General features: G+C 42.9%; 1 protein-coding gene across 5 annotated transcripts; it reads left to right on the top strand.

The window, feature by feature from the left end:
* Positions 1–115: 115 nt before the first annotated feature.
* C2H7orf25 (chromosome 2 C7orf25 homolog) lies at positions 116–3,901 on the top strand. 5 transcript variants are annotated; one of them, XM_086743041.1, is made up of 2 exons: positions 116–265; positions 2,335–3,901. In XM_086743041.1, the coding sequence occupies exon 2, from the start codon at positions 2,351–2,353 to the stop codon at positions 3,617–3,619; it is 1,269 nt and encodes a 422-aa protein (XP_086599167.1). In that variant the 5' UTR covers positions 116–265; positions 2,335–2,350; the 3' UTR covers positions 3,620–3,901. The 5 variants fall into 5 exon arrangements, with proteins under 5 accessions (XP_086599167.1, XP_086599166.1, XP_086599170.1 ...); XM_086743040.1 differs by lacking the exon at positions 116–265 and adding an exon at positions 1,061–1,197; XM_086743044.1 differs by lacking the exon at positions 116–265 and adding an exon at positions 1,429–1,523.
* Positions 3,902–19,084: the final 15,183 nt, after the last annotated feature.

Below are 19,084 nucleotides of genomic sequence, written 5' to 3'. Positions count from 1 at the left end.
CCATAAATGAAGTTTTATTTCCTAATGTCAGAAATAAAAGCTGTGTCCAAATGGTTTATTAAGACTTAGTCCAGATCACTTCTTGAGTATTTTACTCTGAAAACCAATCCATGCTCTGATTCTTCTTCTAGAGAAAATGAACAACTAGGAACTGAAACTGGAGACTTCATGTTGCTAGATCTTCAATTTAACCTTTCCGAATAATTCAGAAAAGCAGAATACTCCTTGAATATTCATATACATTCAGTCAGTTTTTTAATGCTATGTAAGTATTTAAAGGAATTTTATATATAAAAAAATGAAGCTAGGTACATCAGAAAATGGTTAGCATGAACTGTAGTAGCTTAGTTGCCTCCTCTACTACAAACGATTCATTAGCAAAGAACCCCCTGTGGAAGGTAGTTGAAACCACAGCAGTTTCAAATGAATCATGCTATCTTACTCCTCAGATCGTAACGATGAGGCAAACAAAAAAAATGTTTTAAGGTTTGGGGAGTGTGATGGTTTTCTCAGTTTAGCTTGGTTTGTTTTTTTGGTGGTGTTTTGTTTTTTTTTTTTTTTTTTTAATAATAACAGGTGATGAAGGGAAGTGAAAAAGGGCATCTTCCATCTTTTCCTTTGGCTTGATGATTTAAATGTAGTAACGCTTCTGTGTATTCTACGGAAAATACTGAGCTCTGAGTAAGGAAAGGGCTGCATTTCAGATACCTGATAATTGGTATAAATGTTGAGGGGGGTTTTTTCCCAACTTCTCCCCACCTGCTTGGAAGCAGGCAGCAACTCGGGGCAAGCGAGGAGGACGTGCTCATGCTTAGCACCAAATGGTTTTAAAAGGCCCGGTTTTGTTATCCAGCATATGTTGGAGCAACGGTTGCTTTTTCCCTGCTGAAGTTCAGTCCCAAGGCTGACTTGTCCTTGGCCTATCTGACCTAATATGGTATCTTTGCTCCTTAAATAAAGGCTTTTGGGTATAAAATATGTATTTATTTGGGGACTGCCGTAACTCGAACTGCAGGCACGGCGGGGGGGCGGGGGGGGCGCGAGGCGCAGCGGGTGGGGCGGCTGTCCCCGCCCGGCCACCCCGGGGGAGGTGCTGAGCTGGGCCGAGCCGTGGCGTGCCGCGCCGCGCCACGCCACGCCACGCCGACCCGGGCTGCCTCCCGCCACTGCCCGAGGCGAAGGCTGAACCGCCGGGGCGTGAGTATGGGCTGGGGCGCCGGGGCGGGGAGGGGAGGCCGGGAGCGCCCGGTGAGGCACGCCCGACCTTACCGCACCTCGATAGTGAGTGGGGGGCGAGGACAGCAGGGTGTTTTGAGTCCCGCAATCACCCGAGCCCCTCCCCTCCCAAGCGGGAAGGTGTTTCGGGTAGGGGCGCGGCCGCGCCCGGCCGCTGGGGCTCCACGGGGTCTGCCGGCACCACGGGGAGCGGCAGTGGGCAAGCGCCGAGGGCACCCTGCCCTCACCCAAGATGGCGCCGCAATCTCCCCGGCGCCGCTCTTACGTAATCGCGAAGCGGCGCGAAGGTGAGGGCGGCGCGCGGACAGGGCCGGGCCGGGGGCGTGATAGGGGCGCGAGGAAGCACAGTTACCGGCCAGCGGCACGGTAAATGTCTGGTAGAAGTAGAAAACAGAGAGATTTCCCGATACTCCTGCCTCTGGAATTATGAACCGTAGGCTGTCACGACGCTGTGTAATGTTGAAGCGTGGCCAGGGGGCTGCTGGGGGCTCCCTCAGTGTAAGTTGGCAGCTGGGGAGGGCAGAGCTGTGCTGCCCCTAGCTGTGAAGAGCAGCTGACTTCCTCTGTGCTGCGTTAAAATACTTTTTGGGAGACAGCCTTAACGGTTTTAGGTACTGTAAGCGTGGTGGGTAGCTTTTAGATTTTACTGGTAACGGTGGTGAGAGGGAGAGGCAAGATTTGCTTATGGCAGTAACAGGATTTCTAATTTTGCTCTGGATGGCAAGTAAGTGTTGCAAATGAATGGTGAGAGCTGAGATCTCTCTAGGTAACTAGCTCACTGAAGCGCTCAGAGGGCAGGGAGGAGGAGAGAACCACAAACTTGCAAGGTCTGTGGTTCTCTGCCGTTCTGCCGTTCTCCTTTGCCAAGAATTGAGATCTTCTGAGGCTGTAGGGTGGGTCCCCAGAGGTGAAGGAAAGGAATTGAACTCTTCCATGGGACTTGCGCTGAGGTTCCTGATGCTTGTGCTTTAGGATACCAGTAGCTGTTACACTAAATCTACTGCAAAAGTCCAGTGTATGGTATTGCAAAGACCTCTTTTGACTGTCTTTGTTCTTGACCATGCAATAAAAGTCTTCTCTTTTACTTTCCCTTGGTAGAAATAATGTTTCCAGCATGTCTGTGCAGTCACTGCTTTGTGAAAGAATTGCCGTTGCCAAAGAATTAATCAAGAGAGCCGAAGCCCTTTCCAAGTCCCAGAAAAGGAGAATAGAAGGTGGGGCAAAACTATGTGGCAAACTGAAGGCTGAGCTAAACTTCTTACACAAGGTGGAGGCAGGGAAGGTGGCCATTAAAGAATCCCATCTGCAGAGTACAAACCTTACCCATCTCCAAGCCATTATTCAGTCAGCAGAGAACCTGGAAGATGTTGTCAGTGTCCTCCATGTCTTTGCTTATGAGGACAGGTTTGGAGACAAACAGACACTGGTGGTAGATGTTGTTGCAAATGGAGGTCACACGTGGGTGAAGGCCATTGGTCGGAAGGCTGAGGCCTTGCATAACATCTGGCTGGGGAGAGGCCAGTATGGTGACAAAAGTGTTATTGAGCAGGCAGAGGACTTCCTGCAAGCAAGCCGTCAGCAGCCCGTGGAGTACAGCAATCCCCACATAATCTTTGCGTTCTACAACAGCGTGTCCAGTCCTATGGCAGAAAGACTCAAGGAGATGGGAATATCTGTGCGAGGAGACATTGTGGCTGTGAACTCTCTGGCGGAGCCATCTACAGAAAACCAGCACCTTAGCACTAGTGAATCAGATGAAGAAGACCCTGAACTCCTGCAGGTGACCAGAGTAGACCGGGAGAATTTAGTGGCCAGCCTTGCTTTTCCTACCCAGATCAAACTAAATGTGTGCAACAGAGTTAACTTGGACATCACTACCTTAATAACCTATGTTTCTGCTCTGAGCTACGGTGGCTGCTACTTCATCTTCAAAGAAAAAGTGCTAACAGAGCAAGCGGCTCAAGAAAGGAGGGAGAGAGTCCTGCCTCAGCTGGAGGAGTTCATGCAGGGAAAAGAACTCTTTGCCTGTGAATCTGCTGTCAGAGATTTTCAGTCCATCTTGGAAACACTGGGAGGACCTGGGGAGAAAGAGAGAGCTGCGTTGCTTGTTAGAAGAATTAATGTGGTGCCAGATCAACCATCTGACCGTGCCTTAGGACTAGTGGCTAGTTCAAAAATCAATAACCGCTCTCTTACCATTTTTGGGACAGGAGACACTTTAAAAGCCATCACCATGACTGCAAATAGTGGTTTTGTGAGGGCAGCAGCTAACCAAGGTGTTAAGTTCAGTGTTTTTGTCCATCAGCCGCGAGCATTGACAGAAAGCAAAGAATCTATTGCCACACCTTTACCAAAGAGCTGCCCACCTGGTAATGGACTGTAAGTCATTAAATGAGTTAGTCATTGAAATATTGCAGGTGCTGCAGTGGAGGCATTTGGAGAAATAAGAGTTGTCATAGTACGTTTTTGGGTGTGTATCAGTAACTGTAGCAGTGGAAGGGTTCCTCAAGGGATTTGCAATATCTTTACTCACTTCTTGCTTTTTTTTGTTCAGCTGACCATTAATTTATTCACTAAGGTAATAAGATTTCAGTGATAGTTGTTAACTGATGTACAGTATATTAATTGTGTCCATCCCTATTAAAAAGTTCAGTTAAAGCATTGTTGACATTGTGCCCTTGTCATTTTTGTCCTCTCCAGAGAGATTAAATTCAGCACCTTAGATGGACTTCAGACTTGACTTCTGTGGAACTTAAATCTTTCTTTCCCCTATCCTGTTCAACTGAATTCTTTGGTGATTCAGAAGTACCTTCTGTAGATACCGGCGCCTTTTTGGGTGTATGCTGTTTCATGAAGACGTGACTAGTGCCATGAATAGAAACCGGCTTAAGCCTTCCTTCTTTTACTGAAAGGAACCTCTGTATGTATACCATGTTAGACCGAATTGGGCAACAGCTTTAAATTCCCAGAAAAATCAGCTGAAATTGGAGTTTATTGGCAATAATAGGTTGTGACTCTGGGGCCAAACTGAAGAGTCAGTGGCAGCAGACCAAGAAGGCAGATCTGCTTGCCTATCCTCTTAGCCTTTGCCCAAGTGAAAAGTCTTGCTGGGTGCAAAATCCAGCTTGAGGCTTTGGATAACAGGATCCTCCTAAACAGAGCCTGCACCCAGGTAGTTTTTGATACTAGCAAGCTCCTTGCTGAGAACTCATGTTAAACTTGAATTTGGCTCTCTTGCTTGCAGATTACCTGAAAGAAAGCCTTACCAAGGTCCTTCAGTGTTGGCATGGTGGAGGGGGAGGAGGTTTGTGGGTTGTGTTGTTAATTGCTAGTTTGCCCCATAGTAGAGAGAAGCTTTTTCATTGATGGTGTTATTGCTGGTTTTACTCAAAATTGTAGAATAAAGAACACGTTTTTTTGGTTGTTTGGGTTTTTTTTTTTGTTGTTTCTTTTTTTTTTTTTTTCAGGAGAGAGCTGCTGTTTTAGAAGCCTTTCTAGTGTTTTCCTGTATGCTGTAATGACAGTGCTTGCTGTTTGGTATTAATTTGCATCAGGTTCCTAGTGGAAAATTTTGAGGTGTCAGAGTGAACCTCTTGGCCCTGAGCTATGCATTTTATCAGACCAGTGGAAGAGATACCCACTGAATATTTTATAGGCTGTTGTTCAACAAGATAGCATTATTTTGCAGCTTGTAGTTCAGGCGAAGAACCTTCCCTCGCCTCTTGCCACTCCACTCTAAATTTCTTCCTACAGTATAAAAGTGCTGCCCTTAGCCATAGTCTCGACCTATTTCTTTCTGTCCCCTGTACTCTGATATATTCCAGCATTGGTGTAAAGATAGTGGCATGCCAGCAAAACCACTCTGCATGCCTCTTCCAGCTAAGTAAGATTAACTCCAAGGAGCAAAAGCATACTTTCTGCTGGTATGACTACTGCTCTGCTCTTTTCTTACTATGCCTGTAGAATAACCTGTTTAGGAGTTGTCACCAGTATGCAAGTGCTGCGTATCTTTACCTGTAATTTTTAACAGTGCATAGGGCAATCTGCTCGTCACCTGCCCCTCATTTCTGCTGGTCACTGAGGTAGTTCATGGGGTTTAGTTAAGATGGATGGAACTGGATTTTGTTTTTTGCTGCTTCAGCATCCAGTTTTCTACCTGCCAGTTTCACAGGTCTCCCTCGGTGAGTTGTTCTAACAAAACATCTCACTTGTTTGTACAGTCTCACGCTGTGTAACAAAACCTCATGGCAGGATACATCCCCCACTGTATCCATAAATTTCCCTCAAAGTTCTTCTGAAGAGAAAGGAGGACCAACACAATGAAACGATACAAAGAATGTTGGCTGTGCTGCAGAGATGCAAATCTGCCTTAGTAGTTAACAGAGCAAGCTTCATCGTACAGGAGCTTAGGGAGAGAGTGCTTTATCGTGGTATGATGGATTTACCAGAGCACAACCACAGATGTTCCTCAAGTGTTCCAGTGCTATAAGCAGCTGGAAGGAAAGGTGCCTTTAACTTCTGCCATGAGAGCTCTTACTCTGGACACCTGTTTGATGTCTTTCCTCTGCAGTAGGTGTGGGAGTAGAGGTGGAAGAGGCTGTCTCTGGAAAATAAGAAAGAACTGTGTGTCTCAAACCTCTGTTTCTGTTTGGTATTGGGAGGCCTGAAAGAAGGTACAAGAAGCTTCCTAGTGAATAATTTCTTCAACAAATTATTGAGAGAGACATTCTTTTCATTTGCAACTCAGAGCTTTAAAAGCTGAGGTCCCAACAGAGAGCTTACTATTTATCACTGATAAATCTGTTTTACAGTCTTACAGGATATATTTAAAGCTATGTGCATGGTAACTGTGCACTTATGCCTTGTAATTCGTTATGGCCTTTTAAGAACTAATCTTTTGTGTTTAAGTTACTTTTAATTTGCTTGCAGCCTTTCTACTCTGATGAGGATTTTGAATGAGTAAATGGGAGAGAGCTGCTTCATTCCACTTCTTGCTGTGACTCTAAAAAGTGGGTTTTCATAACTTTCCTGGCTGTATCCTGTTCAGCGCTCTTGAATATCCTCTTGGGCAGCCTCTGAACAGTTTTCTCCAAACCACAGATGAGAGGGCGGTGACCAACATTGTAACATGGTAGGTGATTCAGAGAAAGCAGTGAAAAGCATGTAACCTGTGTATTGCCTAGATAACAAGTGGGTGAGCTCTCTTTGCTGTATTTCTTCATTCCTGCTGCTGCAGAGCTATCTGACTTGGCTTGTGTCGGTGGTTTTGTATGAACATTACATGCAACTCCGTGTAAAAGCCTCTGTATCTGGAGCCATCGTGTGGTGATTGTCTTCATTACCAGTCATTTTTGCCCAACGCAGTGTTTGTTACTGGATCAATTTTCTTTCTCTTACCAATGTCTACTGATCACATGAGCAATATTTTAGGAACACAAAACTCAAGAAATTATCTGCTTGCCACTGTGCAAATTGAGGGTTTTTTAATTGTTATTTTGTCTCCCTGTTGCACGGTACAATAAAAAGCTCAGAATGTGGGTGTTCTGGTTTTGTTTTGTTTTGTTTGGATTTGGTTTTTAAAGCTATTTTTACCTTCAGTGGTTTTCTGGCTTATTGATCAAGTGGAAGTGCAATGCTGGCAGACTATAAGAATTGCTTTATAAGATGCAACCTGAAACTGAATGCTGGCTTGAAACCAAAATGTGTTTTGATTGTATTATTTGGTGGCTTTTGTATTGCTTTTCAAGATATTGGTGAGCTAATCAATTTGTTTTGGTTTGCTGTGTTTAGAAAGCTTCTACTTAGTTTACAAATGGGGGATGAGAGGTTGGGCTTTCATTTATTTATGACTTTACAAATGAGTAATTAGAAGATACCAAATTATGTTTGAAAATAAGTTGAGAAAAGTGGAAATCCAAGACTGCTTATCCTTTCTTCCAATATCACACAACTGCTTTGTTTACACTACACTAGGCACTTGAGGATATGGAGACATCTCACTTGCTGTTATGTATATTGTTTGGTTTTTTTCCCATGAAATTTTTCAGCAATAAGTTCCTTGGCAAAGATGGATTCCTAAACTGTTTTGGAGAACCTTGTTCTTCTGGCATTTTAAAAAATTTTACATTTTCTGTGTATGGTTCCATAGCCTCTGAGGAGAGCCAGCGTCTCTGTTCTTGCAGCACTTAGCCTGCTCTCTTTGCTCCAAAAGTAAGAATACCAAAGAAGGAATGCTGCGACTGATGCCAGGCAGTAGAAAGCACTTGGATATTACATGAGAAATAAATAAATAAATAAATAAGTTAAGTTAAGTTTCTAAGTTAAGTTGTCTTCCACAGTTTTGTCAAAAGCAAACTTATTTTTTTGGGCACACCTGTATACGCTCTTTACTTACTGTTGCTCTGGCTGACAAAGCTTGCAGATAAATTACTTATTTTTCATTTTACCTGCAGCTATGAAAACCCTCAGAGATAGTTTTATGTGATGTAGTCACAGCTGTGTGAAAATGGTGGCATTTTGATTGGGTAATTGGCTAAAGCTTGTGCTTGAAACTGTCCCCCTCCTCTGATTATGTCTTCAGCAGTCTTCAAGCAGTCTGCTGAAGTCTTCTGGAGCTGCTCTGAAAACACTTTCACAACCCTGTTCCTAGTGCCTGAATACTGTAGTTAGGCTTGGTCACAACAGCAAAAAAAAGCAAGAAAATACAAGCATCAATTGTTTGAAATAACTTTGAGAGGAGACCTAGAAAAAATACCCTAAAATCTTTTTTTTTTTTTGTTAAAGTGGAGTAAGGAAAGGATTTACAACAATGAGGAAAGCATGTAGTTGCAATTACATTCTTTATTTCAGATTATTATGCAAGCAAAACAGCACAAGTCACCTGTTATCAAATTAACCTGGTAAAGTAAGCAAGAATTAGATGGGGTTCTTGGGTTGAAGGCTGTGGTTATAGTCTTCCTGCAAGCTGTTAGTTTTAGAACTTCTCCTCTGTTCAGCTTGCTGCAGGCATCATGTGTGTGTTCTTTAGGGATGAAGTCAACTCTGCAGGTAAGTGTGGCTGTTGCTTTTCTATCAGGATATAATGTCGCAGTTTATTCTAGAGTGGAAAAAAAAAGACAATGAATGTGAAACTAAAATACAATGAATGTGAAACTACTACACTGAGTGACAATTATGTGGAATTATGATGTTGAAGCTTTGCAAATTGTTTCCTGTGAACACCATGGAAATTAAGATTGTTCCTACATAACATGTGTTTACTAAAGAACACAAAAAACCTATTCTTAAGCCTTCATTGTTCAGAAGATCCTGCTGTCCCTTTAAAAGATCCTCACTTATAATGTTTATGTAAAACATTCCTTTCTTAAAAAAACGAACCAAAACCCCCCAAAAATATTATGAGATTTTATCATCTGATTATCAAGCTGTGTCGCTTTATTCATTAACGATGCTGAGTGCATGATAAAGCAGTTCACTGTAGTAATGAGGAACATGGAGATATGGAGGACAGCAGTTTACACTCCAGTGTAGGTAGCAAAATCCAGGGGCTAGAGGAGTAAGTAGCATGAATGCTTGATAGTTTGTGGTTGGTTGTTGGATTTTTTTTGTTGTTTTGTTTTGTTTTGTTTTTTCCCTGAGGTTCATCAGATCCATTTATTGAAGCATTTGAGGTCTCAGCACTACACTGGTGGTAACGGTAGTGAAGGTGATAATTTACAGCAAGCTCAGGAAATTCTACCCAAGTGCTTCCTTGTTATGGTAGTGGTAGTTGTGCTGACTAATTTCAGGGGTTGCTCCATTTTCTGAAACCACACTGGACATGATACTGTAACTTCCAATTTTCCTAGCACAGACATAGTCCTAAATGCCATTGAAGTAAGTGGGAGAAACAAAACAAAAACTTTTCAAAGGAAATATTTTCAAGGGAAAACACTCTCAAAACTTGAGACAGCTGATGTGAACAAGAGTAAAGGAATATGGAAGGTTAAGTCAATGTCAGATTGTCTTGCTAGCCAGGCTAAAGGCATGACAGGAACTGGTGAGGACGAGGGAAAAGTAATTCTTTAGTGTATCCCCTTCAATGCTCTGTGCCCTTCTGTGAGCTGTGGAGAAGCTGCTGAGAGCTCTAAGGGACAAAGGGTAGAGCTTTCAAATGTAATGCTGTTCAAGATGAGATCTTTGGGTGATGTGATCACACAACCTCATTGCAGGTGAGAGCTCCAAATGGATAGATGATATAGCAGATGCTCTGCTGGTTTGCAGTCACCAAATTTCTGACTCCTCCTCAGGTTTTTCTTCTCTAGGGGATAATTTGGCTCATCTTTACAGAGCTGAGGTGCACCAGAGTGAAATGTCACTCAGGCAGACCACAGGCCTTCATGACAATGAAACTCCGCCATAGAAATCAGTTTGGCTTTTTTTTTTTTTTTTTTTGACAATGAGAACGTGCATTATAAGTCCATATTAACTTAATCCACAGGAGAATCCTCTTTCATGGAGAAGACCTCCTTACTTCACATACAGCTGTAAAACACACTCATCTGTAATAATACAAGCTGTCTTAATGAGTCTAACCTTCCTCCCTGTTACTAGTAATGTATAGTTTTTGGAAGGAGGAGAGGAGCAGGTGGGTAGATCTGTGGCATGTCAGGTACCATGTCAGAAGTAGGCTACAAGGAAAAGCAGTATTTTATGTTTTCCCCGATTAGTGCAGGAAGGGTAGGCGCATTAGAGTAACAAAATTAAGTGAGATAAAAATAACACATGAACAATCAAACACAAAATGAGTCTTACCATATATTTCAGTGGTTGACTCCTGGGTTGGTTCTTTGCTTGGCTCCGTATTCGGCTTCGGGGTAGATTCGATACTCGGCTCTCCGCTCAGCTCCCAAGTGGCCTGTTCACCTTCTTGGACTCCAGTGTTCCCAACTTGCTCTGGGCCTTCCTCCTTGTGTGGATCTCTGCTGTAGTCCAGGGGGAGCTCTGTGCTTGGTTGCATGCTAGGATCTCTGCTTTGCTCCATGCTTGTTGCCTCAAGCTCAGAGGTAACAGGGGTACCTACAAATTAAAAAAAAAAGGAATTTACACAGATGAGGAGGAGGGTTTGAAAAGCCAAGTCACTTCTAGTGGTATCTAAACATGTATATAGTTGCTTTTATGGATCAGAGAGCCCAAATAGGAGTTTGAGGAGGGAAAAAAATAAATCTGAAAATAAGTCCACTCTGGAACGTGAATCTTATTTCAGATTGACCAAGATTGACTTGCCAATATGTTTTTGACTCACCTTGTGCCTTTAGCAGATCGACCAGAATCAGAGCCAGTAGCATAGAAACGATTATAATCTTTTTCAGCATGGTTACCTAAATGCCACGTTAACCGTGAGTGTTCGGAGTGAAACTTGAAGTACCTAGCTGACAGAAACCTCTGGGTATTTAAAGGCAAGCTCATACCTCTGCATGCTTTGGCATCTTCCTGAAAATAACAGGTTGCAAAACCAACATCCAAATTACATTCTCAAAATGAATTTTAAACCTGTCAGGGACTGTAATCAGTCAGTTCCTGCCCCTTGCTACAGGGTGAGATAACCTTTACCACAAGCAGTAAAGGACACTGAGGGCAGAGTGGTGAGGCAGTGGTGGCCCCAGACTGCAGTGGCACCGATAGTGGTGTTGGTGTCACTGCATGCCTCTGGCAAAGCTGGATTCTCGAGGTTGGTTTTGAATGAGGATCTTCCAAAATCCTTTGATATGACACTTGACAAATTGAACGTGCCTCATGGTAAAAGGTGAAAGGTGAGGTGTGACTAAAAAATGTGCTTCTCTGTTGTAAGGAAATAATAACAGTGTGAAAGAAATGTCATGTTTTGGTCAAGGCTGGATGAGCATTTTGTGGGGAAGCCTTCCTTTTTCATCATTGAAAACTTGGGTGTTTGTGTATGTGTGTAACTAGCCTATGATATCTCAGACAGTATCTCAGCCCCAAAGTGATAAATTTGAAAGGTTTGAGCAGAACCAGGTGTTTCTCCAGAGAGGATCCAACTCCTTTCTGTGGTTTAATCAGCAAAGCACAATCGTTGTTCCAAGGGCCATTTTGAAAAGATGCTCTGTTTGCATGGATGTAGTTCCCCATGACCTTCCCCATCACCACTCACCAGTAACCAGAGAAGTGGGTCATGGTGAGACGCTTGGAGGTTGTGACCAATGTAACTAGGTTAGTTATATTTTGGGGTCTGTGGGGGGAGTAGTGGACCTCAGATCTGTGTGTTCCACTCTCTCTGATGCAGATAGAGTGCTATGTGCCTGGGTCTGTATATTACATTCACATGAGTGAGTGGTGTAATTGCTATAACTAGCAATTCTGCAATAATTAGCAGAATTAGGTTAATGTCCAATCAATGTAAAGGAATTCAGAATCTGACAGTCTAAGATTTAAGATTTGCACACCCCCCGCCCCGCCCCGCCATTTCCCTGATTTCACTTGTTTAATATTGCATCAACTTAGTTTTTCAGCACAGTGTTTCTTTCAAGTTGCTTCTACCTCTAGGGTTTGCCTGAGGCATTATTCTTCTAATCAAGCTTTTTATGGTGCAAAAGAAGGATTTTATTTTTTTTCTTGAAGTGAAACAGAAAAGCTGAGGCCTATGAACACCTACAGGTACATGGCTGCTGCAATAGATTTCTCCTGTGTTGCTAGCTTCAATTGAAGGTTGATGTGTAACATCTTCTTTTTTTCAAATGTGAATGGAAGAATTTGTCACTGACTCACCTATAAGAGGTAACAGTACAGTGCACAGGTCAGAAATCTGCAGATAACTAGGTTGCAAAACCAACATCCAAATTACATTCTCAAAATTAATTTTAAATTTAAATTAGCAGGATTCCTCAGTATAGATTTCTAAATTCTTACTTTTCTCTGGGCATCAGCTTATGGCCGCCTTTGCAAACAGGGCACTAGGCTACCTGGATTCTTGGTTGGACTGGGTTGTGTTGAACATATCGACTAGTATCCTTTGCTGGACTGGTGTAGGAGGGAAAGATGTTGATACCTACTTTGGGTATCTGAAACAGCTGCAGAACAGTTAAAAACAAATGTAGCTGGTTATTTTCATTGCTGTAAATTCTTATGCTGTTGTGTTGTTTTTTTTTTTTCTTTTTTTTTTTTAAAGATGTTGTACAGTACTTTTAAGGCAGAATAATTTTTAGTTTTGCGATCTTACCAAAGGAGGTGATTTGGGAAATTGTTTAATTTACACAAGTAGACTCAGTGCTAAAGACTTGTGAGATTAGATTGCGCAACACGAGACAGAAACTACTGTTTTAAAAACAAGCTATTTTTTTGGTTAGCAGCAAGGACCAGATTTTCTGGAAAGGTGAAGGATGCAAAGACTATTTCATTCTTTTCTTGTGAGCTGAAGGTTGTAAGTGCTTTAGGGCATCTTGTGTCAGATATAATTATTTATGTTTTGGGAAAAGGATCTCTGACAGCGTCCCTTCAGGTACTTTATTTGTATTTTGCAAAAAGTTTTCTTCTTTTTCATGGTGATTAGCTTGGTTGAAAAGGAAAGTAAAGATTCTATTTCTTCAGAGAAAAATTCCCCAGGAAGATTATTTTGTGGACTACTTAGTCCTTAATGTTCCAGTAAGCTTCATGCAGCTAATACTTTGTTTTGTTTTGTCAATAAGGCAAGTCTTGGCCTTTTCTGGAGAATCTGTGAAGAAACATAAAGTCAGGTCTTTTGCATATAGATAAGAATAAGCTGAGTTACATATCAGAAGCTCTAAATGTAATTGTTTGAAACAATGTTCTGGGATTCAGACCAGACTTTCAGCACTACTTGGGGCTCAGCCACTTGTTTCCCCAGACGTCCAATGTAATTTATAAAAGTGAATAAGCTTTTATCACTTTGCAGCTGGGGATACTGAGGCACAGACAAGACTACAAGGCTGAATGAATGTTAACCTACTGCCTCTCAGGGATGTTTCAAAATAAAGTATTTATCTCAGTTTTTCTAGAGGAGGGGGAAAGAAGCCATGAAGGGGTGAAGAACCTCATAAGAGAGAAAGATGTTATGGAAAGTTAAGATACCTGTGGTAGGTCAGAGGGAATTGGTGTTTTGCGTGTGTGTTTTTTGAAGGTCACATGTACAGTTCAATGTAAAATAACTCAGGAATGATAATGTTGAAATAGATTCTACTGTCCTCACTTGAGCCCTGTGCAAAGTTGAGGTCCGCTTTTATCACAGGGAAGGTATCACAGGTAAGGAAGCCATGTAGTAAGCTTGGCAGTTTGCCCACAGAGATCCCTTCTTTATAGCTGTCATTAATGAGGTGTTCAGGAAGGCCCAAATCCCATGTTTGATTCTGGTCATTGTAGGCGTTATTTGGGTTATATCATTCTCTCCAATAGCATTAAGTCCTTTTGGAATCCTGTTACATATTTTGCCTTATTAAAATCTGATGACAGTGATTTCCATGAGCTAATGATGGAAAAATTAATGAAATGGTTGAGAAATTAACCCATGATAGCAAGGTGGAGAGTTGATCTTTGCAGAAAAGCTGTCAGAAATCACCTGTTTTATGTGTCTTTATTTCTAAAGACATTTCAGAGCCAGCTTTGATGTTTGGCCGGCTAAATCAACCCAGATGTCCACTGTGTAAGAATTCCCAGCTGCTTAACTAAGGCAGCTTTAAGCTGCTTCAATGTGTAGAAGAGAATGGTCTAATTCTGTTTTACTTAAATGGTCATCTTCTAGGAGTGGTTCATTCAACTTCCAAAGAGAATTGTCTGCTATCTATTTAACAACCAGGTACTGTAACACATAGTCATTAGGTAATGTAACCTAATACAATGTTTCTAGATGAATGTAATGAAAATACTGTATATAAATAAGAGGCAGTTTCTCCAAGCTGTAAGGACAGAGAAGATGGTTTGTACCTTGCTTTTTCTGTTCAGTCTTTCAGTTTATATGAACATGGTAAGCTGGGAGCAGTATGAAGCTGTGTAGCCCTTGAGTCATCTGTAGAAAATGTCCACATTGCTTGAGCACTTCACTTTGACTTCCTGTTACCTGTACCAACTGAAGAAGTGAAGAAAAGAAAAACACCAAGCACATGATTCTTTACATTTCCTGCTCTTTATTGGGGAGTACTTCAGTTTCGGCTATGTAAATTTGGATGTAAATTTGAATTCTTACATCTGAACTGGTACAAAAGCCTTTACAGAAGCTCCTATTTAATTCTGAGAGGTGTAATTTCATAGAATCATAGAATGGTTAGAGTTGGAAGGGACCTTCAAAGTCATCTACTCCAACCCCCCTGCAAGGAGCAGGGACATCCCCAACTAGATCAGGTTGCTCAGAGCCTCATCCAATCTGGCCTTGAATGTTTCCAGGGATGGAGCTTCCACCACCTCTCTGGGCAACCTGTTCCAGTGTTCTACAACCCTCATTGTAAAAAATTTTTTCCTAATATCCAATCTAAATCTACCTCTCTCTATTTTAAAACCATTACCCCTCATCCTATCGCAACAGGCCCTGCTGAACAGCCTCTCCCCGTCTTTCTTGTAGGTCCCCCTTGAGGTACTGGAAGACCTCTATAAGGTCTCCCCTGAGCCTCCTCTTCTCCAGGCTGAACAGCCCCAACTCTCTCAGCCTGTCCACACAGGAAAGGTGCTCCAGCCCTTTTATCATCTTCGTGGCCCTCCTCTGGACCTTCTCCAGCTGGTCCATGTCCTTCTTATGTTGGGGGCTCCAGAACGGGACACAGTACTCCAGGTGGGATCTCACCAGGGCAGAGCAGAGGGGGAGAACCACCTCCCTCGACCTGCTGGCCACGCTTCTCTTGATGCAGCCCAGCATGTGGTTGGCCTTCTGGGCTGCAAGGGCGCATTGCCGGCTCATGTTAAGCTTCTCGTTCACCAGCACTCCCAAGTCCTTCTCCTCAGGGCTGCTCTCAATCCATTCCCCCCCCAGTCTGTATTTGTGCCTGGGATTGCCATGACCCAGGTGCAGGACCTTGCACTTGGCCTGGTTGAACTTCACGAGGTTGGCACGGGCCCACCTCTCCAGCCTGTCAAGGTCCCTCTGGATGGCATCCCTTCCTTCCAGCATGTCAACGGCACCACACAGCTTGGTGTCATCAGCGAACTTGCTGAGTGTGCACTCTATCCCACTGTCCATGTCACTGACAAAGATGTTGAACAGGGCCGGGCCCAACATGGACCCCTGAGGGAAGCCACTCTGACTGGTCTCCACATGGACATTGAGCCATTGACCACCACTCTCTGAGTGTGGCCATCCAGCCAACAAAGAATTTGGTACAATTTAAATCGAACTGGGTTGCAAGTTCCATGGATTGAGCCTGGGTGACATAATAAAAAATCATTCAGCCAGCTTAACTAACAAAACACCACCCAAAGAAACAGTCTTGGTTCCTTCTCCCCTTTTTGTCTGTGCCCCTGTGCTTTCTTTTCTGCTACCAGTGGTGTTTAACTGCCTCTTGGGGAGCAAGTTCAACTTGCTGATGTGGCAGAAAACTTTATTTTCCTGCTAGACTGAAGAATTAAAACACCTCAGTAGAGGTCAGATGAGCACTGGAGGTTATGTGGGGAAGCAGTGGCAGCACGTGGCTGGGAACAGAGTCATCTCAGCAGCAGTGAGCTGCTTGGTCACCTCAGCTGGTCTCATCTGGTTGCTCCGTAACTCACTGGAAGGACATAAATTGAAATGGTGGGTTGTAGTTACTCTTTTCTTTGTCCATGTAAGGACAAATTGGCAGTAATTAGTCCAAATGGAGCCAATGGTGATGGTTTTAGGCCAAACAGGATAATTTCCATGCTCTACTTTGTATTCTTGTTCCATGTCCTTTCATGTCCCAATAGTGTCATGTCCTTTCTTCTTTCCTTTCTGTGACTCTTTCTCCTGTCACTCTTTTCTAAATGCATGTCTGTCACTGTTTTGTAAGACAGCTTTAGGCTCCCTTCTATGGAGAATCATCTGAAAGAGGTCAAGAGGGAAGGAGCTCATCTGAACTTTGCCAGGATGGGATGGATAGAAGTATTTTCTTATCTGTAAAACTTCAGAATCTCAGCTTTCTGCCAGAGGGCAAAAATGCTTACTGAGAGATAATGTGACCCTGCTTGACCTTTGAGATCTTTGGCTTACCCAGCAGCATATTTGACCCCATGGTATCACAGCCTCCCACTGCCTTTAGGAGCATTTCTGAAATTGAGTGCTTAGTGTAGGAATGGAATCTATGGAAAAACAGGTGCCATAGCGGCACAGATAGCCGAGTTCACCTGCTCTGTAAAGGGTTTTCACTATAGTATCCTAATTCCAGCAGGTTCTGAGGAAATGGGAGAGTGCTTAGCAGAGGCACCTCAGCTCTTCTGCAGGAGCCATGGAGAACCCATCTCAGTCAAATGTGGAAGAGAAAATGCAAAATTATTTTCTGATTTTCTTCTGTTACTTTTACAAAATGCTTCAAGTTTTTATAGCTCTCTTAATGATTTTTACACTTTTGTATGGCAAACCTAGTGCTGGCAATATAATACAGCACAGCAACATTGCCTGCAAGAGTATAACTTCTGCTCATGAGAGGAACAAGCAAAAATGTTGCTTAGAAATACACTGTATGCTTCTAAAATGTATGTAGCATAACAAAGTCATAGGTTTCATGTACAGGAGGATCTTTCTCGTACCAGGGAAGTGTGCTCTATTATAAATTGTTTTCCCTTTTTTAGGAATCAATATTACCAAAACCAGTGGAAGCTGTGTTAGCAACTTTAATAAAAGCAGCTGTGAGGAGTGCCAGAGCTCATACTTCCTGCCTTTTTTAATCTTATGTGAGCAAAGAAGCCATCTTTCTCTGCTTCTAGAGTGCTCCTTTTACTAGTGTGGTAAATACCACACTAGTAAATTGGGTTCATCCAGCATTTTTGGTTCTCCATTAATACCTTTTTGGTACGTGCCATTGCTCCAACTTCATACCTTCCTTGTTGGTATCACTCTTGAGAAGTTTTCCGTATCACCAGCCCTTGAGCACAGCAGCTGTTGGATCAAGCAAGAGATTTTTTTAGTGTCTGGATTATTCTCTTAGATATGGACTTGGATATCCGTGGATCCTCCTTGGTTTGCAGTTATGGTAAGTACTGTTTATCTTTGTCAATGCAGGTCTGGATGGGTATGAAGGATGTTTAACAAGTCAAAAGGATAGCTTGCCCGTGTTCAACGTGTTTTGTGAAAGCTTGTTAATCCGTAGTGAGCCCTTTGCCACTATCATAGAATCATAGAATCATAGAATGGTTAGGGTTGGAAGGGACCTTCAAAGGTCATCTAGTCCAACCCCCCTGCAAGGAGCAGGGACATCCCCAACTAGATCAGGTTGCTCAGAACCTCATCCAGCCTGGCCTTGAACGTTTCCAGGGATGAGGCTTCCACCACCTCTCTGGGCAACCTGTTCCAGTGTTCTATAACTTGCATTGTAAAAAAATTTTTCCTAATATCTAATCTAAATCTACCATTACTCCTTGTCCTATTGCAACAGGCCCTACTGAACAGCCATCACCACATGAGTGAGAGACCTTCTCAGCAGGATGTTCCTGTAAGATGCAAGCCATTCATCTCCAGATTGCTACTCTGACTTGTACTACATTTCAAGAAAGATTTTTTTTTTTCTTTTTTATTTGGGGGTAGGAGGGATGTTTCAGTAAATAAGTCAACAGCAATATCTTTTGGGCTGTTTGCCAAAGAGGTCATGCTAAGGCAATAGTACCTAAAGGTACCTAAATAGTACCTAAAGGGGGCTTATGAGAAAGATAGGGAGAAACTCTTTAGCAGAGCCTGTTGTGATAGGACAAGGGGTAATGGTTTTAAAATAGAGGGAGGTAGATTTAGACTTGATATAAGGAAAAAATTTTTACAATGAGGATAGTAGAAGACTGGAACAGGTTACCCAGAGAGGTGGTGTATGCCCCATCCTTGGAAACATTCAAGGCTGAGTGGGATGAGGCTCTGAGCAACCTGATCTGGTTGGAGATGTCCCTGCTCCTTGCAGGGGGGGTTGGCCTAGATGACCTCTAGAAGACCCTTCCAACACAAACCATTCTATGATTCTAATAACAGGTTCTATACAGTGCTGAGGCCTATCTGTTTCACTCTGGCTTTGGTCTGGATAGGCATAAGGTTTTTAATGGGATTGCTATTGCTTGTTCCTACCTTAAATGTATGTATTGGAGAGTTATTAAGTTTCACTCCCTCTTATCTGAGTTCCCTTCAGAATTAAGACACTTTTAAATTTTTGTGGAGCCAGTTGAATTTTTGACTGGAACAATTTCCTGCTGGAAAATATTAATTTGCCAGCACTGAAACATTAAATATAGTTTTGTTACTGCGTCAAAATATTTGATAGAAACCAGGGAGAGAGGCTGGGTGGCCCACATGGTTTCCTGCCAGCCCGCACTCCCTCGGCTCCCTGGAAGAGCCTTTCTGCCTAAGCACTCAGATAACCCACTGCTGACCTACAGCCGCCCTTGACCAGCTCCCCCAGTTCCTGATTGTCCTGGTTAAATTATGGTGCTGAAGAGCCCCTCTTGTGGGTCTAGAAGAGGTTGGCTTCTCCTCTGACTTCTGCCCCCCTCGGCCCCTCCCCAGGACAGAGAAAGCTGGGCAAAAATGAATATTTCAGATTTGCTTCCTCTTGTAATTTTTACTACTTGCATCCTGTCTTCAGATGATTTCCCTTTCTCCTCATTCTGCCCACAGAGGAAGAGAAATGGAGTTTTCACAGAGGCAGGATCAAGTTTTACAGCCTGATCTAAACTCCAGTGACATCGAGAAGGGTCTGTTGCTCTC

The sequence above is a fragment of the Chlamydotis macqueenii genome, chromosome 2, assembly GCF_036417535.1.
Source record: "Chlamydotis macqueenii isolate bChlMac1 chromosome 2, bChlMac1.mat, whole genome shotgun sequence".
Taxonomy (NCBI): domain Eukaryota; kingdom Metazoa; phylum Chordata; class Aves; order Otidiformes; family Otididae; genus Chlamydotis; species Chlamydotis macqueenii.
The sequence above is the reverse complement of the archived record's forward strand: the minus strand, read 5'-3'. Positions and strand labels throughout refer to the sequence as shown.

What these genes read in the sequence shown, in the direction of transcription:
- C2H7orf25 (XM_086743041.1), top strand. Translation starts at nt 2,351, where the DNA reads ATGTCTGTGCAGTCACTGCTTTGTGAAAGAATTGCCGTTGCCAAAGAA.